Source organism: Hypomesus transpacificus, chromosome 2 (assembly GCF_021917145.1).
Source record: "Hypomesus transpacificus isolate Combined female chromosome 2, fHypTra1, whole genome shotgun sequence".
Classification (NCBI taxonomy): Eukaryota; Metazoa; Chordata; class Actinopteri; order Osmeriformes; family Osmeridae; genus Hypomesus; species Hypomesus transpacificus.
In genome coordinates this window covers 12,343,276-12,363,130 of record NC_061061.1, presented here as the reverse complement: position 1 = coordinate 12,363,130, position 19,855 = coordinate 12,343,276, and the positions used below count along the sequence as shown (strand labels likewise).

Here is a 19,855-nt window from a genome sequence, read left to right as displayed (position 1 = left end):
TTTGTTTTCCAAATGAAAAAAAAAGTTTCCTGAAACTTGAATAAAGACACGTGACCGTCGAAGTCTAATTACCGTCAGGTGACTCTAGACATACCCTCTCAATCGAATACCTTTCTGAATTCTTCACATACCGGAAGTGTACCTGTAAGCGAACACATTCTAACGGTTGTATTTCAAAATGTACAAGTCAGACAACCAGTTGTGCCTAGGTATCAAATTTCTTAGCAGACCTTAAGGTCCCCGTAACTAACATGTGAAAACCTCAGATCAGACCCCCACCCCTACTCCCTCGGCTTGAGGCAACGGCCTCGATGGATGTTGGCGGTATTGCATTTCCGATTTGGTAGCGACAAGTACGGTCGACTTTATTGATGAATAATCAGGTCATAAATACAGAAGCATAGTACAGATACAGTTTACAAATACAATAATGAAAAACATATAATACAAAAAAGTAATAACAATAAGATTAAAGTACAGTGGATAACAATCATGTTATCTATCATGTCACAGTCAAAAAAAGAAAGAGATAGGATACAAATTAGAGCAGAGACGTTTGAAAACAGTGCCTTATAATATTGAATAGTATATAAAGCTTTCTTATTTCGTAGCAGATTAAGAGATTCTATCAAGAGATTAAAGTCTATAAAAAATACTGTTAAGCACGGTTGAGAATTTGGCTTTTTCTTTGTGTCATTCAGCACAAGTAAGTTTGAGTTCATGACGTCATACATTTTCCATCTGACATTCACACCCACATTCACTTGTGATACTGGATGAGTTAATTCATTATCACTTGTTATAGGCTATGTCTGCTGTATGTGGTGTGTGTAGTGTGTGGTGTGTATGTATGTGGGTGTGTGTGTGTGTGGTGTGTAAGGTTGGGGCTAATCCAACATATGTTTTTTCTCCCACTAAGACACTTCGGTCCAAAACTGCACTTTCCCTTCAAGAAGAACTGGCACACACCCGCTCCCTCCTCCTCCTGGGGTCTCCACTCTGCACATCAACAACATGAGAAGAAGAATGAGCGGAACAGGAGGGAAAGATTATGAGAAGACTGACAGGAGGAACAGAATGTGATCAGACATCATAGATTCCTGCTGATTCAGGTTCTCTCTTGGCCATGATGTCCATTTGATATTTAACTCCTCTCAAGGTCCTGGGTTTTTCTTCTCATTTCCAGGTGTTTGGGTTCTCACGTGTGTGACCAACCTGGATGCATATAAAAACAGGAACTGAACACGGAGAGTGACAACACTCTACTACCCTTCAGGATGAAGATAGATACTGTGGTTCTGCTGCTCTGTCTGTCTGTGACACGGGCCCAGGGAGACCGCACAGGGGGCCCAGAGAACGACACCAAGAACAGTCTGGGTGAACCACAAACAGGAGGCAGCGTGAGCAATGGTGCCATCCTGACTGAACTGAGGGCTCTGAGAGACATGGTGGTGGAACAGAGGGTTGAGCTGAGAGTCACCCAGACTCAGTTACAGTTCTACAAGGACCAGCTATCGGACTACAAGGACCAGCTGTCAGTCACCCAGAGTCACGTGGAAGAGATGAGAAAAGACAACGCAGGTAATATTTGACCTGTTTGCGTTACTGTGTCATGCATTACTAGCTATGACATGATAAATCAAGAAGAAGGTGGTTTTAAAAAGAGTTAATCCTGTCTTTGTACATGGATTCATATGCATTGTACCATTTTCACTTTATGCCTTTCTTTTAGGTTGTATAGCCTTTTTTCAATCTGGCAGGGGGACTGCCAATGGAAACTAGCCTTTTGGCTATAATTGGGTGCATTTACATTTTAATGTTAAATTAAATACATTTAGTCATTTAGCAGACGCTCTTGTCCAGAGCGATTTACAGTAAGGACAGGGACATTCTCCCCGAGGCAAGTAGGGTGAAGTGCCTTGCCCAAGGACACAACGTCATGTGGAATCGAACGGGAATCGAACTGGCAACCTTCAGATTACTAGCCCGATGCTCAGCCACCTGACTCAGCCACCTGACTCAGCCACCTGACTCAGCCACCTGACTCAGCCACCTGACTCAGCCACCTGACTCCCTATGAATGTTCATGAATGTACACTGACCCTCTTCATCAAAAAATGATTTATTGATTTCTTAAATTATGATCTTTGACCTTTAAGCCCAGGCTGCAGATCTTGTCACCCTGAAGGCCAGGCTGGCGGCCAGTGAAGGAGAGGTCAACGATCTACACACAGAGAACTCAGGTAATGGTGACTATAGTTTTGAGACGATAATGGGATGAATCTTACAGCATTTCAAAGCATTATTTGAATCAGGATACTGTTATTTAAGGCTGTAATTCATGCTTCATTTTGTATGCATAGCCCTGGAAGTCAGAGTAAGTCTCAGTGAACACCACGTGGAAGAACTGAAGGCAGAGAATGAGGGTAAATACAGACTGTTCTTCCCACACCAATATACTGCTGCACTACCTGGTTATCATATTCAACATTTCTATATATATGTAAATATAAATGTATGATATTTATGATCTTTGACCTTCTTGTACATGGATTTATATGTACTGTACCTTTTCTTTATGTATATTTATGAAGATATACATTCTACTTTTTGTTACATGTTTGACCTTTAAGCCCAGGTTGCAGATCTTGTCACCCTGAAGGCCAGGCTGGCAGCCAGTGAAGGAGAGGTCAAAGATCTACACACAGAGAACTCAGGTAATGGTGAACATATTTTTTTTGACGATAATGGAAATAAATGTTGTAGAATCGTACATTAATTCATGCTTCATTCTGTATGAGTAGCCCTGGAAGCTAGACTAAGTCTCAGTGAACACCACGTGGAAGAACTGAAGGCAGAGAATGAGGGTAAATACAGACTGTTCTTCCCACACCAATATAATGCTGCATTACTTGACTATCATATTCAGCATCTCTACATGTTATTAACAGGCAGACCAAAGGTGGCATTCTCCGTGGGTCTAACTGATTCAGGAGATGCTGGGCCCTTCAACACTGACACATCACTGGTCTATAGCAAAGTCTTCACCAACATAGGCAACGCCTACAGCCCAGTAACAGGTACAGTTCTGGATATGCTCACCTTCATTAGTCAACATTTCAATCACAGTGAAACTAAATGTTGTTTTTTCCTTTTTTTCCTGCCCCTCTTCAGGTATGTTCACAGCACCAGTGAGAGGAGTGTACTACTTCAGGTTTACTGCCAGTGACTACCGTAGTTCTGGAAGACTGGGAGTTCAAATGTACAAGAACGACGTCCATATCATGTTCAATTATGTCTCCTACAACGACAATCAACGGAAATATGTGGGAAATGCTGTTACTCTAGAGCTGGAGCAGGGAGATATGATTATGATGCGTCTTCCATCAGGTTACAGCCTGAATGATCATTCTAATAATCTCAACACCTTCAGTGGTTTCCTTCTCTTCCCCATGTAAAACACTGCCCAGGCTCAAGTTTAATAAAGCTGATATTCCTCCCTTGCCCCCGGTATTAGTTCAAGAGTGAAGATAAGACTGGTGGAGAGATGATATGGTGATAAATTTGTGGGCTGTCAGCATTGTTGACATGTTTATCTGGAGCAAAGACGAAGATTTATAAATGATGTCTGATAAACACAATATTGATATATGGTTCTGCAGCGTGTCAGTTAACACCACAATGATGGCATCAACATTAACAATAAGATAGTAATAATAAAGCAACACTCATCATCATAATAATAACATATATATGTATATATAAAACTTAGCTTGCTTTGCCAAACCAGAACAATGATGGAACCAGGTATTCAAGTTTAAAGTTCTTTTACTGTAATCCAAAACAATACGTAGGCAGTCATACTAAAAACACAGAGCCAAAAAAACAACGTATGTGGTGAGTTCCATCTAGAATAGTTTCTAAAAGCCAAGTGAAAGGAATACTATACAGTACTGATTGATTTTTGTTAAGTTTCCATGATCATCTGCTTCTTGATGGGACTTGTACCCCATTTTGCCAGTTTTCTGATTCTACTGCAAAGCCTTAGCTTTCACTTTTGCGACAAGTTGTCTTAAAGTATGACGTGTCCAGCTAGTTGAGAGGATGGAGACGTACGTGTATTTTGTCTGTGCAAAGTACAAGAATTATAGAGCCAAACACCCACTATGCACGCACACAAGCCGACACACACAAAAGCTGACATACACACAAGCCGACACAAACCCACCCACCTGTTCCTCAGCGAAGAGTGACCGTGCACACCGTGTCATAAAACCCATCCTCGGTCATGCCCATGCCACACAGGTGCAGCCTGTTCACTGGCAAACGTCCAAAACTCAACCCCTTCCCAGCCCTCAGGTCCCCCACCCCTTCAAACAGCCTCTCTCGCTCCGGCCAGTTCACCTTAGCCAGGGTGAGGTGGTAGCGAGGGCTGTAGGAGTCCCTGTGCAGCCAGCCCCGCTCCATGTAGGCCTCCTGCAGGCCGCTGTTGAGCTGCTGGAGGTGCAGCTGAGGCTGGGGGCTCAAGTAGAGCACCTTCCCATTGAAGTGCTTCAGTTTCAGGGGGAAGGTCAGAGCCACGGGGGGGTTGCGGTCCAGGTGGGCGAACCGACGGAGGATCTCCACGGCAGCGGTGACCTCGGCCGGGCCGGGCAACACCAGGAGGCACAGGGTGACGTGGAGGCTGGAGGGGGGCACCCAGTAGGGGGTGGAGGAGGGGAGGAGGGCCACCAGCTCCTCCTGAAGGCGTTGAAAGGAGGAGAGGATAGAGGGGGTGTTGGCTCTGAAGGTGATGAAGTGGGTGGGCTTGCGTTTGGGGGGGGGTCGACGCCCACTCCTCTCTTCTCTCTGCTCCAGAGGGACAGGCTGGAGTCCGAGACATGTAAAGCACATACACAAGTTCTGTCGGGGCCGGACCTCAACTTGGATCTGGAACCACGAGTGGAGGGTGAACCCAAAAGTGAGACGCACTTGGAACTGAAGAGGCTGAAGGTCTTTTAATCGGCTTGGCAAAAGTAAGATTAACAAAAGTAGCAAAAACCTAGAACGACATAGGCAACCGGCATCAGCAAAACTTAAACAACAAGCAAGGTGGCATTAGACTGAGTCCCCTAAATACCCCTAACAGAACGAGGCCAAGGTGAACCTAATTACTAAATCAGAGCTGAGCAAGCCGGGTTTGAGGACCTCTAGTGGCCAAAACACAAAAAAACAAGCAATACACTGACAAGTTCAACGTCAAATATTTTATTGTCAGGTGCACAGAACAACACAAAGTCAGACTGGGCACTGAAATTCTGGGGGACAAGACAACGCAAAGAAACCTGGCATAACATAACATATAAGTACTCGGAACATAAATTACAGAACATAAATTACACCTATGATAAGCAGAAATATAATAAACTTCCTCCTCCACGATGATACATTGCCACACACCTCCATGTCTCTCAGACAAAGCAGTCTAAAAATAATGTCTACATTGTTTACTTACAAATGATGATTTTTGAAAACAAAATTTTGATTGTTTCAAAGTGCTTTTTAACAACCTCACCCACACTCTTACCCGTCACTTCCTCCTCCCCTCCAAAGGGGGGCGCCAGAGGGTTCCCAGTAGAACAGAACACTCTGTCCGTCCTGGTGTTGCGGTCCCAGACACGGCGCCCTCTGTGGGTGAAGTACTGTATCATGTGTTGGGGCAGGGCCAGCTCAGTGGTGTAGTCACAGTCACATGGGTCGGCGTCCCAGTTGAACTGGGAGAAGGGGCGCTCCAGGACTCCTAGGAAGCGATCCATGTGTAACGGACGTGGTCTTGCAAGTAAACTCCGTCAGAGGTATCTGGCCGCACCGACCAGGAGTCAAACTCACCACCTCTGACTTGCCAAGTGCGACCACTACCAGCTACGCCAAAGAAAAGCTAGCTATTCATTGACGCGGGTGGCCCATTACATACCTGAGGAGTGAGTTTCACCAGTTCACACCGGCTACACATGTACCCCACCACAAAGTCCACCTCCTCTAAGATCGGGTCCACAGGATGCGGGAGATTACCTCTTCTGCTTTGCGCATGCCAGGCTTTTTACTTGGACCTTGAAACACGGGATAGAATCATGGTTGTGATTTTTTTGTATTCTCAGTTAAACATTTTTTTTTAAATAAAATAATAATAATCAATGAAGTCTTTTTTAAATATAAATTGTCTGGAGTTTGTACCTTTCCCCTCTGTTTTCTGGCTTGTGTGTTTTTGTATTTTCTTCACTCTTCTTATGATTTCCCTCCTTTTCTCCCTCCTTCCAGTTGTCCAGGGCAGTTTGTCCTGACTCTGGGCCAGTTAACTCAGGGTGGCTTGGAGGGGTGTGGAGGTGCGTGGGGCTGAGAGCGAGAGAATGTAAGAGGTAGAAAAGAGACAGAAAAAGAAAGAAGCGTGGATGCAGGAGGGTTAGAGGGTATTTTGACATTTCCTCATGTCATTACAAGGAAGTTTGAGTTCATGACATCATACATTGACATATTCACACCCACATTTACTAGTGATACTGGATGAGTTATTTCATTATCACTTGTTATAGGCTCTATCTGCTGTGTGTGCGTGCTCTGTATGTGTGTTTGGTGTGCGTGTGTATGTGTGTGTAAGTGTGTGGGGGGAGTGTGTGATGTGTATGTATGTATGTGTGGTGTTGTCAGGTAAAACTTTGTAAGTTCTCCTGTAGTGTTAAATATTGTAAGTATTAAAGTCGGAAATTATTCTAAGTCTTGAAGGGTGAATTTTTATTAAGTCTAAAAACGGCGAATCAGAGTTTGATGTGTGTGAGTGTGTTCCCGGAAGCAGACTGGTCTGTTTTCTCCGGACATTTCCCTTATACATTTTCTCACCATTATATTGTGATATTTTGCTATTGGCACTTACAGTTGGTGACAGATTCTACACTTGATCATCCAATTGGTTCATTGTTCTGGGGTTTCTGTTTTCAAATACTGTACTGTTTTGGCACCTTTGACCTTACGTACATTTGGACTTGTACAGGCCCATGTTGGGTGTCCACACACCGGTAGTGTTAAAAGTCTGTATCTTTTAATTAAAATAAGAGGCTCATGTTTTTTTTTACACAAAGAAGATCCCCCTAACACAGGCCTATTGCTGACCTTGTATGACAGCTCAGACATGACTGTAGAAGTTCCCCTCAATTCTCCTTCACCTGTGCTACCTGCCCCCCCCCCCCCCCCACTCCAGAGGCTCCCTATTGTTCTGATTTCCTTGTGTATTTAACCTCTCTCTCTCCCTGTTCTGGTTGCCAGTTCATCTTGTGTGTTTCCCGCGTCGTCTCAGCCGGTTTCTCTCAGCGTTCTCAGTATCTGTATCCGTGTACCGAACCTTATCTGTCCATCACCTGATTCAGCCTGCAGTCTGTCTGTGCCTTATCAAGACTCCACTGTGTACTGAACCTGGCCTGTCTATCACCTGAGTCAGCCTGTCGATTTGGATTAATAAATACCGTTACCTGTTATACCTGCCTCTGCTGTCTGCATGGGTCTTGGCCTGAGCCGCAACACATTTAATATTTAACTCCTCTGAAGGTCCTGGGTTTTACCTATTTCTTCTAATTTCCTGGTGTTTGGGTTCTCAGGTGTGTGACCAACCTGGATGCATATAAAAACAGGGACTGAACGCGGTGGGTGACAACACTCTACTACCCTTCAGGATGAAGATTGATACTGTGGTTCTGCTGCTCTGTCTGTCTGTGACACGGGCCCAGGGAGACGGCACAGGGGGCCAAGAGAACGACACCATGAACAGTCTGGGTGAACCACAACCAGGAGGCCATGGGAGCGATTGTGCCATCCTGACTGAACTGAGGGCTCTGAGAGACATGGTGGTGGAACAGAAGGTTGAGCTGAGAGTCACCCAGAGTCAGGTGGAAGAGATGAGAAGAGACAACGCAGGTAATATTTGACCTGATTGCGTTACTGTATCATGTGTTACTAGATATGACAAAATCACTACTGGTCATGATAAATCAAGAACAAGAAGGTTTTAAGAAAAACATCTAAACCTGTATAAGGATTTATGTGCCTTGTACCTTTTCTTTATATACATATGTATATATTTATTGACATTTTACTTTCTGTTACATGTTTGTAACAGAGAACTCAGGTAATGGTGAACATAGTTTTGAGACAATAATGGAAATAAATGTTGTAGACTCATACATTTATTCATGCTTCATTCTGTATGCGTAGCCCTGGAAGCCAGACTAAGTCTCAGTGAACATCACGTGGAAGAACTGAAGGCAGAGAATGAGGGTAAATACAGACTGTTCTTCCCACACCAATATAATGCTGCACTACCTGGCTATCATATTCAGCATCTCTACATGTTATTAACAGGCAGACCAAAGGTGGCATTCTCCGTGGGTCTAACTGATTCAGGAAATGTTGGGCCCTTCAACACTGACACATCACTGGTCTATAGCAAAGTCTTCACCAACATAGGCAACGCCTACAGCCCAGTAACAGGTACAGTTCTGGATATGCTCACCTAGAGCACACACCTTGACATCAGAGTAGCTCCAACACTGGGGGTCTCTACTCATCAGTCAACATTTCAATCACAGTGAAACTAAATGTTTTGCTCCTGCCCCTCTTCAGGTGCGTTCACAGCACCAGTGAGAGGAGTGTACTACTTCAGGTTTACTGCCGCGGACGGCCGTCGTTCCAAAACGAAGGCAGGAGTTCAAATGTTGAAGAACGACCACAAGATCATGGTCATCCATATCCTTAATAACGGTCTATGGAGTTATGCGTCAAATGCTGTCACTCTGGAACTGGAGCAGGGAGATATGATTATGATGCGTCTTCCATCAGGCTTCGGCCTGTTTGATGACATTTGGAATTACAACACCTTCAGTGGTTTCCTTCTCTTCCCCATGTAAAACAGGCTGTCTGTCCAGGCTCGTGACCCAGAGTTTAATAAAGCTGACATTCCTCCCTTGACCCCTGTATTAGTTCAAGAGTGAAGATGAGACTGGTGGAGAGATGATATGGTGATAAATGTGTTGGGCTGTCAGCATTGTAGACATGTTTATCTGGAGCAAAGACAAAAATTTATAAATGATGTCTATTAATAATAAATCAATACTCATCATTAGCATAATAGCAACAAATACAGTATATGCATTTATTAAACCTAACCAGAACGACGCCGGAACCAGGTATTCAAGTTTAGTTAATTTAATCCAACACAATACGTAAACAGTCATACTAAAAACACGAAGCAAAAAGAATAACGTACATGGTGAGTTTCACATAGCATAGTTCTACATTTTGTAAAAAACAAGTGAAAGAAATACTATACAGTACTGACAACATAGATTTTTGTAAAGGTCACATGATGTATCTGCTTCTTGATGGGACTTGTGCCCCATTCTGCCAGTTTTCTGATTCTACTACAAAGCCTTAGCTTTCACGCTCGCGACTGGTTGTCTTAAAGTATGACGTGTCCAGCTAGTCGATAGCGTGCACGAGCCTCGGAGCTAGGCAGCTAGCGCTTCTTTCTCAACAAGAGTCTCTATCTAATGAGGAAAGATGTGAATATACGAAATTACAAAATATTATCAATCAAAAGCTAAGGGAGCATACATGAGAACAAGAAAACGATGGATGGAACTAGGTGGTTAACAGGAAATCTTCAACATATAATGAACTATTTAACCGTACATGTTTGAAGACTTCATGTGTAGTACCCCTCCTTCCTCACATCCCAAGATGCACCTCTTTCCTCAGCACTGGATCACCAGCTGGTTAACCATCCTCCTCACCTGTTGAGACTGGCTAGCCATCCTCCTCACCTGTTGAGACTGGCTAACCATCCTCCTCACCTGTTGAGACTGGCTAACCATCCTCCTCACCTGTTGAGACTGGCTAACCATCCTCCTCACCTGTTGAGACTGGCTAACCATCCTCCTCACCTGTTGAGACTGGTTAACCATCCTCCTCACCTGTTGAGACTGGCTAACCATCCCCCTCACCTGTTGAGACTGGCTAACCATCCTCTTAACCTGTTGAGACTGGCTTCCTCCCTGCAGACGAATATGAAGTTCAAGTATGTTATTGTTAGATGCACAGAACAACACAGGGTCAGACTGGGCACTGAAATTCTTAGGACAAGACAATGCAAAGCAACCTAGCATAACATATAAGTACACAGAACATAGATTACATCTATGATAAGCACAAATATAGTAAACCTCCCAATATACAATAATATACCATATTCAATACAGTATACTAAGCCTCTAAATACATATAATACACATAATATCTATACTAACCTTATAAACCTATACTAACCTAAGACAAGTGAAGTACAATAGTGCAATAGAGTTGTGAACACTTCCTTGAGTAGTCATGTGTGCGTCAGGAGAAAGTGCCAAGTCAGATATGATGTTTGTTGGTATTGTTATGATTGTATAAGTTTGGCACATTGTTGTAGTTTTAGTTCAGTTCTGTATACATGTGCTTCAGGGGCAATCACCCCTTTAAATCTACCAGTGTTAGTTGGGACAAGACAACGGAAAGCAACCTGGCATAACACGACATAACACGACATAACAACACAGAACAATCACAATGAACAGGGGCCTATTCCATAAAGACCGCTCAAAAAAGCTGGACTTAAAGTCCTAAACCAGACTTGAATAAGTTTAATTAGTCAAGCGGGGCTAAAGCGGTTCCATAAAGGCCAATTTCAGCTCACGCAGTCCTACTAATTCAAGTCAGATTTAAGTAGTCAAGCTAATTGCGCATGCACCCTATTCTTAAGCAGCCCGAGAGGTAAAACATGGATCATACAATCCACCACGGCAAAAGCAATGCACACGGCCACGTGACTTCTTCCAGAAAGAACGTTCCCTTTAAATCGTGTACAATAACAGCTCCCTCATCCCCCGCTTCAATCAAAAAAAAAAAGACACGCCATGATTGAGGTTGTGAACGATAGGCTACGTAGGTCGAGTACCTTTTTAGACCTTTACTTCGTTGATTAAAAAATAATATGGCTAATGGCTTTTTTGACATTGTTTAAAAATAAATAGCCTACTATTAATCAATACATCCAGTAGCCTAACTTTTTAACATGGTTTTTGTGTCGGGGACATGGAGGGCGGATTTAGGTTCATTTTGCAATTGTAGGTTACTGTTAACAATTATATTGCTATGATAATTATACTTGGATAATTTAGATTGAGATATAGGCCTATGCCTGATGCCTAAACATTTGAAATCACAAACTAACATCCATTCATTAACGGCTATGGTGTGTAGCCTATCAAAGCATGTTCATCATTATTTAATGCATAGGCTAATGTTGTAACCTATGTAGGCTATTTAAGTTGATTTTCTATCAATGTTGAACATATTGAACTGATGAGAATTAGAAAATTAGAATATACTTGGTAAATCATCGTCTTCCCGTTGGGTCAGTGTTACAGGGACGTCTGGTTAAGCACCAAGTCACGCTAAGCCTGACAGTTAGTCTGACCCTGACCAGACTAGTTTTGCAGCCTAAGTTGCCATAGTAACCGAGTTCGAACTACGTTGAGCTAGCTTTATGGAACCGAATTAACTAGAAATGAGTCTGACTAACTGACTTAAGTCTGGCTTATTCGGTAAACTCGCTTTATGGAACAGGCCTCAGCTTCCACAAAATGTTGCAAAAACAAAACCCTCACAAGGAGCAACCAAACACACAAAAACAGTGGCACAGATGATGGGATTGGATGATCGGAACATAAATCAGCTGAACATGATACCAGGAAGGAGGGAGTCAGTGATAAGTCACACCGAAACAAAACAAACACAGAACACATGACAGGACTGGGGGAAATAACACCATTTCATATTTATCTCCTTTTCTTCTTTAAATTTCCTGGTGTTTGTGTTCTCACGTGCGTGACCAACCTGGATGCATATAAAAACAGGGACTGAACACTGAGGGTGACAACACTCTGCTACCCTTCAGGATGAAGATTGTTAACGTGGTTCTGCTGCTCTGTCTGTCTGTGACACGGGGCCAGGGAGACGGCACAGGGGGCCTAAAGAACAACAACAAGAACCATCTCGGTAAACCACAAACAGGAGGCTGCATGAGCGATGATGCCATCCTGACTGAACTGAAGGCTCTGAGAGACATGGTGGTGAAACAGAGGGTCCAGCTGTCGGTCACCCAGAGACAGATGGAAAAGATGAGAAAAGACAACGCAGGTAATATTTGACCTTGATTGCGTTACTGTATAATGCATTACTAAATATTACAAAATGGCTACTTGTCATGATAAATCAAGAAGAAGAAGGTTTTAAGAATAACATGTAATCCTGTCTTTGTACATGAATTTATATGCATTGTACTTTTTCTTTATATATATATATATATATATATATATATATATACATATATATTTATGAAGACATACATTGTACTTTCTGTTGTATGCGTAGCCCTGGAAACCAGACTAGCATTTCTACATGTAATTAACAGGCAGACCAAAGGTGGCATTCTACACGGCTCTAACTAATTCAGGACATGTTGGGCCCTTCAACACTGAAACACCACTGGTCTATAGCAAAGTCTTCACCAACATAGGCAACGCCTACAGCCCAGCAACAGGTACAGTTCTGGATATGCTCACCTAGAGCACACACCTTGACATCAGAGTAGCTCCAACACTGGGGGTCTCCATTCATCAGTCAACATTTCAATCACAGTCAAACTAAATGTTGTTTTTTCCCTTTTGCTCCTGCCCCTCTTCAGGTGTGTTCACAGCTCCAGTGAGAGAAGTGTACTACTTCAGGTTTACTGCTTTGGGGTACAGTAGTCCTAGAACGGTGGCAGGAGTAAACATGTTCAAGAACAACCTCCAGATCATGCACAACGGTGTCTACAATACCGATGGCCAACATAAATTTGTGGTAAATGCTGTCACTGTAGAGCTGGTTAAGGGAGATAGGATTATGATGCGTCTTCCATCAGGCTACCGCCTGTATGATGATAGTAGTAATTATAGCACCTTCAGTGGTTTCCTTCTCTTCCCCATGTAAAACACTCTGCCCAGGCTCATGACCCAGAGTTTAATAAAGCTGATATTCCACCCTTGACCCCTGTATTAATTCAAAAGTGACCACGAGACTGGTGGAGAGATGATATGGTGATAAATGTGTGGGCTGTCAGCATTGTTGACATGTTTATTTGGAGCAAAGATTAAGATTTATAAATGATGTCTGATAACCATAATATTGTCATGGTTATGCAATGTTTCAGTTAACACCACAATGATGGAATTAACAATAACAATAAGCTAGTAATAATAAAGCAATACTCATCATCATCATACTAGTAACATATACAGTATATATTTATTTATATAGTATTATATAATAGTATAGTAATAGTATAAAACAAAAAACTTAGCTTGCTTTGCCAAACCAGAACAATAATGGAACCAGGTATTCAAGTTTAGTTAATTTAATCCAACATAATACATAGGCAGTCATATTAAAAACACGAATCCAAAAGAACAACGTATGTGGTGAGGTTCATCTAGAATAGTTCTACATTTCTAAAAACCAAGTGAAAGGAATACTATACAGTACTGATGGTATTGATTTTAATATAAAGTTCACATGATGTATCTGCTTCTTGACGGACCATTCTGAATGGGGTACAATTTAGAATCAATTCTTTTATCTGAATCTACTGCAAAGCCTTAGCTTTCACTCTCACGACCGGTTGTCGCAGAATATGACATGTACAGTTAGTTGCGAGCGTGTACGAGTTTCGGAGCAAGCAGCATGGAGAGCCACTGTTCTGCACAAGACCGGACGAGCCGCCTGGAACTGGAAAGATGGCGCGATCCGTTCATCGCTCTCACTTGCCTCACTGCACCACTGAGCACTTTTGATAGAAATGAACGGGGACGCCATCTTGAAAGAGCAGGCTGGCTGTGTCTACTGTATATGTATACTATGTTTCAGATCTAAGGCCCAGGCTGTACTGACCTCTTCAACTTTTAACAATGCACTTTCAGCACTTTGTGTGAATTTTCGCCCATGCCTAGAACTTGCCATGTCAACTCAATTCTGCTTCCAGAAAGAATACAGGGTGGGTGATCCAGCACTTTCACTGCTGCACTTAGACATGTGAACATCTCCTGTAACCCAGGGACCTAAACACAGGGTAAAGAGCCTCACAGACAGTCTATCAGAACTCATTCTCATCTTACTCTTCATGGATGTGTACCACTGGTAGAATGATGTACTAAATGTGTTCCCTGTTCTCTAAAGTATTTACTAAAACAAAGGACTTCACCAGACATATCTCCCTCTGACTCCAGATGTGGTGAGGAGTTTATTTGGGGACTTTTAAGACAATGTTTAGTTGTTGGTAAAAGTTTAATGTAACACTTGTGGGTTGATGTATATTGTAGATCGGCATACAGAAAATAAATAAGTTTGAGCCAGCTGCAAATACTTTAATACAATACAAACACGCATATATTTTTTTCAGAAACGATGATAGATATTGTATTAAATTTCACAGTAAAAATGTGCAATCCTTTGGTAAAAAAAAAAGAAGTAATTGTTTAGATGGCAATTTATTTCATTTTGGCACATACAGTTTAATACAAGATCTTTTGAAGTCTGTCAGTATTTAGTCAGTGAACCCTCTGGGCTGATCATACACATTTCCTCCAGCAGAGGGAGACACACACACATTGGCTCATGGTGGTGAGAAAACTCAGCATGGAGGCAGCTTTCTCACTATCACTCATACAGCAAAGGTATCTGGCCACGTGTCCAGTGTTACAGTGGACTTACAGCCAGTGCCAGTTCTTACATTTACATTACATTTACATTTAGTCATTTAGCAGACGCTCTTATCCAGAGCGACTTACAGTCAGTACAGGGACATTCCCCCCGAGGCAAGTAGGGTGAAGTGCCTTGCCCAAGGACACAACATCATTTGACACGGCGGGGAATCGATCCGGTAACCTTCTAATTACTAGCCCGACTCCCTCACCGCTCAGCCATCTGACTCCCATCTTACACCCTATCACTGTGTGTCTCTCCTACACAGTCACTTTCTTTAGAACACTTATCCCACTGTCCCCCACCAGCACCACCCGCCCATCCTCCCTCTCCGCCCTTTTTAACTCTCTCTGTCTTCTCGTCAGATAGCGAAGCGCCACCACACTACCGACCACCCCACAACTGATGGCCAGAATGACCAATCCCATTTCCAGGAGGTTCGAGTTCCGGCCCACAGACATCATTGATTGGTGCCAAAGTCCAACTGCCATCGCACTTACGCCAATGAAAGTTCCCCAAATGCCAAAGGCCAGCATACAGGAACCACAGGAGAGCTCAGCGCCACCGGTTACCATGGTGAGGCCCGTCACGGACACGATCCCTCCTGGTAGGGTGACTGTCTCTGACTTAGGGTCGTAGGTCACAGCTGTGGTTGCGCCGGGGAGAGCAGAAGGATCGAGGGACTCCATGGCGGTTGTCGTCTACTTCCCGATGTGATACGTCTCAGAAACACTCAGTACAGATCTCTTCTCCTCCTGTGATACGTCTCAGAAACACTCAGTACAGATCTCTTCTCCTCCTGTGATACGTCTCAGAAACACTCAGTACAGACCTCTTCTCCTCCTGTGATACGTCTCAGAAACACTCAGTACAGATCTCTTCTCCTCCTGTGATACGTCTCAGAAACACTCAGTACAGATCTCTTCTCCTCCTGTGATACGTCTCAGAAACACTCAGTACAGATCTCTTCTCCTCCTGTGATACGTCTCAGAAACACTCAGTACAGACCTCTTCTCCTCCTGTGATACGTCTCAGAAACACTCAGTACAGATCTCTTCTCCTCCTGTGATACGTCTCAGAAACACTCAGTACAGATCTCTTCTCCTCCTGTGATACGTCTCAGAAACACTCAGTACAGATCTCTTCTCCTCCTGTGATATGTCTCAGAAACACTCAGTACAGATCTCTTCTCCTCCTTTCTCTCTCCCAGCTTCTAGTCCTGTACAACACAACCATCAGGAATATGTGTTGCTGTTAGTAGGCTCCTCAAACACAATGAGTATGACTTGGAGTGACCTTGATCAGATCAGTTATTTTGTCCCTAATCAGATAACAGAATGTCCCTAAAGCCAAAACTGTCACAGTATGACATTTGAAAACCGGTTAAAACATGAGAGTTGAAATTGTTTTGTTGTTACAAGTAAAACGTAGATAAATTGGACTCACCTCAAAGGCCTCATCAACCTGCACCCAAGAGTACAGGCTCACCAAATGGGAGTCGGATTGAAATACTTTACATTCCTGAACATGTGATTCTTCCATGCACAAGCTTTTTGTTTCTGTCTCAGTGAATGCCAAAGGTCGACTCTCTCCCTGCTGGGTCACTCTAGATGTGGGGAGAGAGCACTCGCTGTCGGCCCTCTTTTATCAGCTCTGCCACAGCCTCGGGCCTTCAAAAATGGCGACATGGTTGTTATGATTGTTGTTATCATTTGTTTGTTTCTGGTGGTCTTTGTATTCAGTAGGAAAGTCTCGTCTGTCATTAAGCACCATTATGACCCATTAACTGCTATTTATCCAGGACCCCCTCCCTTCCTCTTCTCCCTCTCTCCCTCCCTCAAGGTTTAAACTGGGCCTCCCCCCCAAGGCATTGTTTAGAGTCCAGAGATGTTGTTTTTTCAACGGTATCTCTCGACAGTTCTCAAAATGTGAGTGTTGACTGTACTCTCGTATGGCGCCGCCAAACAAATAAAGTTTCGATATATTTTAAGAAAAGCTTAATGAATCTAATTCAGTCCTAAAGGATTATTTAATAGAATAGACTAGTGTACTGGAAGCCCTTTTTACAAACAAGACCGTGTAAGCTTGGCTGATAACATGGAGCTGGCCGTAGTTATGGCACTAATGGAGAGGTCATGTCTGTGCTGTGGCCCAGACGAGGCCAGGTTTAGGTGACTGCAGACTGTGATGACGTGGCCCTCAGCCAGTCTAATGACGCTCTGGGGCTTTGGGGTTGTGTAACTGGGTGTTTCCTTCCCTATTTGATGCTGCTAATGCGACTGTTTACTGTCTAACTACATGTCAGTCACAGTCCTGTTGATGTTTTGGTAACACTTTAGATGAGCTCACCAAATTCATAATTTATTAACCAATTAGTTACCTATTAGTTAACGGTTTGTTCACCATTAGTTATTTATTGTTTATACAAAATTTATCATTAGTAAAGCATTTGTTCACACAGTTAGGGTCAAGGTTCGGGTTTAGGGCTAGGGTTTAGGGTTTAAGTTTTGGTTAGGGTTTAGCTTTACTAATGGTTTACTAATGATACATTTTGTATGAACAACAAATAACTAATGGTGAACAAACCGTTGACTAATAAGTAACAAATTGGTTAATGAATTATGAATTTGGTGAGCTCATCTAAAGTGTTACCGATGTTTTCGTACACCACGTAAGTTGGACCTCTTTGACGTTTCATCTTACTTTGTCAAGAAATTTAAATTAAGCTAAAATAAATGTGTAGAAAAAAAGAGATACATCTACTGACTGATATATTTTGCAGCGTGAGATTTCCTTCATCCAAAACCATTCAGCCAAATAGGCACAGATAGACATAATTTGTGGTTAATATCCGGCTCTGTTCCCAAAACACAGAGCTCTGAGGTATGTTGCTAGAGGCTACTTTATGTCACTGTGGAAGACACTAGGTTAAAGGTCAGGGATTGTTTTTGTGTGAGGGGAGGGGGGGAAGTTAGGGGTAAGGCTCTTTGGCGGGGGAGGTAAGGGTTGGTGCTGATGGTAATTGGCTCAGAGGGGAGAGGGCGGGGTGGAGGATAATCCAGAAGATGAACTCTTTGTATATTTATAGAGAAGAGGACATCCAGATTGGAGGAGAGCGGGCGAGAATCATACAGTTATACATCGTACATGTAGAATGTTGAACATACAGTCATACATCGTACATGTAGAATGTGGAACATACAGTCATACATCGTACATGTAGAATGTTGAACATACAGTCATACATCGTACATGTAGAATGTGGAACATACAGTAATACATCATACATGAAGAATGTGGAACATACAGTCATATATCGTATATGTAGAATGTGGCACATACAGTCATACATCATACATGTAGAATGTGGAACATACAGTCATACATCGTACATGTAGAATGTGGAACATACAGTTAAACATGTAGAATGTGGAACATACAGTAATACATCATACATGTAGAATGTGGAACATACAGTTATACATGTAGAATGTGGAACATACAGTAATACATCATACATGTAGAATGTGGAACATACAGTCATACATCATACATGTAGAATGTGGAACATACAGTTATACATGTAGAATGTGGAACATACAGTCATATATCGTATATGTAGAATGTGGAACATACAGTTATATATGTAGAATGTGGAACATACAGTAATACATCATACATGTAGAATGTGGAACATACAGTCATACATCATACATGTAGAATGTTGAACATACAGTCATACATCATACATGTAGAATGTGGAACAAGGGGGAAACATGGATGTGTGATGCTATGAGTAAGGACAGATATTGGCAAGTCACATTTATAAAATACGATCATCGGCAACAGAAGACAACTCTTCGCCCTATTCCTCACTCCAATAAGCTCCGACTGTCAACCGAGATTACCCTTCCAAGGTGTTTAAGAATCAGTCAGTAGGAAACACCTGGAGCCTCCTGTTGTTCGGCATGCTATGGTGGGTTCCCGGCCTGGCTCTCATCTTCCACACACAGCAGTGTCTTGATACGTGAGAAGCAAGAAGCATCCCCTAACTGAGCTTGGCCCAGAGGATTACTGGGTTAGACTCAGGGGGGCTTACAGCATAAGAGTCCTTCAGCCAAGAAGGTCAGAGACAACATACGCACCGTCCAAACTCTTAAATATCAATCCGTCTTATTGAGATGTATTTTTTACCTTGCTTAAGGTCTTAGCCCTGTAATTTTTCATAGAATGTGAACATGAACCAATATCTACAGCAGTTGAATTCTTGTGAGATCTTCACATCTGATTTTAGTGGTCAACATGCTGTGTTTTCTTATAGCAAAATACTTGAAGAATCAGCTATGAATATTCTTTGTTTTCATAACAGATGTTTCAAGTTGAACTAAATAATAGCTACATATCTTTATTAAGGGGACACATGTCAAACAATTTACTGCATGTGTAAGAACCAGGTGCCTTAGTAACACGTCTGTATGAGATATACTGTACAAGACAACATTATTTTTCCTGTGGGGGTGTTTTTACCGAAGACAGAACAATGTTTAGGAAAGAGAGAGGGAGTGGTGAAGTACAGCCAAACCAGACAAAACAACATGAGTGCGAGGGTGAGGAGTTGGAGAGAGGGTGAAGTACAGCCAAACCAGACAAAACAACATGAGTGCGAGGGTGAGGAGTTGGAGAGAGGGCCTCTGTTTCCATGAAGCTGAGCATAGATCTTCATCTTGTTCTGGGTTTAATGACCAGAAGGATCTGGTGAAGATGCCGACTGCAACATTAGGGTAGGAGTATAGAGGGGTGTGGATTTGAGCGGAAGATCTGCTCGTGGATCTGTATGCATGTGGGTGACACTGTGTGCATGTTCTCTCTCTCTTTCTCTCTCTCTCTCTCTCTCTCTCTCTCTCTCTCTCTCTCTCTCTTTCTATGTGTCTCTCTCTCTCTGTCTCTCTCTCTTTATCTCTGTCAACAACCCCCATTCTCATAGTGGAAATGAAGA

General features: G+C 42.7%; 5 protein-coding genes across 7 annotated transcripts; 3 read left to right on the top strand and 2 right to left on the bottom strand.

Annotated features, from left to right (window-relative positions):
* Window positions 1-43: 43 nt before the first annotated feature.
* On the top strand, window positions 44-3,641 carry LOC124481755 (complement C1q-like protein 2). Of its 2 annotated transcripts, XM_047041955.1 has the most exons (8): window positions 44-1,079; window positions 1,187-1,581; window positions 2,160-2,243; window positions 2,364-2,426; window positions 2,634-2,717; window positions 2,805-2,867; window positions 2,952-3,080; window positions 3,175-3,641. In XM_047041955.1, exons 2-8 carry the CDS (start codon window positions 1,278-1,280, stop codon window positions 3,456-3,458), a joined length of 1,011 nt encoding a protein of 336 aa, XP_046897911.1. In that variant the 5' UTR covers window positions 44-1,079; window positions 1,187-1,277; the 3' UTR covers window positions 3,459-3,641. The 2 variants fall into 2 exon arrangements, with proteins under 2 accessions (XP_046897911.1, XP_046897920.1); XM_047041964.1 differs by lacking the exons at window positions 2,634-2,717; window positions 2,805-2,867 and having other exon boundaries at window positions 44-1,581.
* A 598-nt stretch (window positions 3,642-4,239) lies between these two features.
* LOC124476465 lies at window positions 4,240-7,164 on the bottom strand. Its single transcript, XM_047033623.1, is given in 8 exon segments — window positions 4,240-4,868; window positions 4,871-4,929; window positions 5,147-5,189; window positions 5,567-5,795; window positions 5,993-6,030; window positions 6,033-6,089; window positions 6,214-6,322; window positions 7,144-7,164. Coding segments are annotated over 8 exon segments (1,185 nt in total).
* Window positions 7,165-7,557: 393 nt separating this feature from the next.
* LOC124481768 (complement C1q-like protein 2) lies at window positions 7,558-8,990 on the top strand. The gene is made up of 4 exons (XM_047041976.1): window positions 7,558-7,941; window positions 8,239-8,301; window positions 8,386-8,514; window positions 8,647-8,990. Exons 1-4 carry the CDS (start codon window positions 7,701-7,703, stop codon window positions 8,928-8,930), a joined length of 717 nt encoding a protein of 238 aa, XP_046897932.1. The 5' UTR covers window positions 7,558-7,700; the 3' UTR covers window positions 8,931-8,990.
* A 1,981-nt stretch (window positions 8,991-10,971) lies between these two features.
* LOC124481789 (complement C1q-like protein 2) lies at window positions 10,972-13,271 on the top strand. 2 transcript variants are annotated; one of them, XM_047042026.1, is made up of 4 exons: window positions 10,972-11,001; window positions 12,017-12,258; window positions 12,533-12,661; window positions 12,806-13,271. In XM_047042026.1, the coding sequence occupies exons 2-4, from the start codon at window positions 12,018-12,020 to the stop codon at window positions 13,090-13,092; spliced, it is 657 nt and encodes a 218-aa protein (XP_046897982.1). In that variant the 5' UTR covers window positions 10,972-11,001; window position 12,017; the 3' UTR covers window positions 13,093-13,271. The 2 variants fall into 2 exon arrangements, with proteins under 2 accessions (XP_046897982.1, XP_046897972.1); XM_047042016.1 differs by having other exon boundaries at window positions 10,989-11,005.
* Window positions 13,272-14,507: 1,236 nt separating this feature from the next.
* Window positions 14,508-16,493, bottom strand: LOC124481820 (transmembrane protein 100-like). The gene is made up of 3 exons (XM_047042070.1): window positions 16,306-16,493; window positions 15,646-16,078; window positions 14,508-15,601 (listed from the first exon to the last, which is right to left on the bottom strand). Exon 3 carries the CDS (start codon window positions 15,546-15,548, stop codon window positions 15,120-15,122), a length of 429 nt encoding a protein of 142 aa, XP_046898026.1. The 5' UTR covers window positions 15,549-15,601; window positions 15,646-16,078; window positions 16,306-16,493; the 3' UTR covers window positions 14,508-15,119.
* Window positions 16,494-19,855: the final 3,362 nt, after the last annotated feature.

What these genes read in the sequence shown, in the direction of transcription:
- LOC124481789 (XM_047042026.1), top strand. Translation starts at nt 12,018, where the DNA reads ATGAAGATTGTTAACGTGGTTCTGCTGCTCTGTCTGTCTGTGACACGG. An exon ending in GATGAGAAAAGACAACGCAG is followed by an intron (nt 12,259 to 12,532) that starts GTAATATTTGAC and finishes TGTAATTAACAG; the next exon opens with GCAGACCAAAGGTGGCATTC. An exon ending in CGCCTACAGCCCAGCAACAG is followed by an intron (nt 12,662 to 12,805) that starts GTACAGTTCTGG and finishes GCCCCTCTTCAG; the next exon opens with GTGTGTTCACAGCTCCAGTG.
- LOC124481755 (XM_047041955.1), top strand. Translation starts at nt 1,278, where the DNA reads ATGAAGATAGATACTGTGGTTCTGCTGCTCTGTCTGTCTGTGACACGG. An exon ending in GATGAGAAAAGACAACGCAG is followed by an intron (nt 1,582 to 2,159) that starts GTAATATTTGAC and finishes TTGACCTTTAAG; the next exon opens with CCCAGGCTGCAGATCTTGTC. An exon ending in ACTGAAGGCAGAGAATGAGG is followed by an intron (nt 2,427 to 2,633) that starts GTAAATACAGAC and finishes TTGACCTTTAAG; the next exon opens with CCCAGGTTGCAGATCTTGTC.
- LOC124481820 (XM_047042070.1), bottom strand. Translation starts at nt 15,548, where the DNA reads ATGGAGTCCCTCGATCCTTCTGCTCTCCCCGGCGCAACCACAGCTGTG.
- LOC124481768 (XM_047041976.1), top strand. Translation starts at nt 7,701, where the DNA reads ATGAAGATTGATACTGTGGTTCTGCTGCTCTGTCTGTCTGTGACACGG. An exon ending in ACTGAAGGCAGAGAATGAGG is followed by an intron (nt 8,302 to 8,385) that starts GTAAATACAGAC and finishes TGTTATTAACAG; the next exon opens with GCAGACCAAAGGTGGCATTC. An exon ending in CGCCTACAGCCCAGTAACAG is followed by an intron (nt 8,515 to 8,646) that starts GTACAGTTCTGG and finishes GCCCCTCTTCAG; the next exon opens with GTGCGTTCACAGCACCAGTG.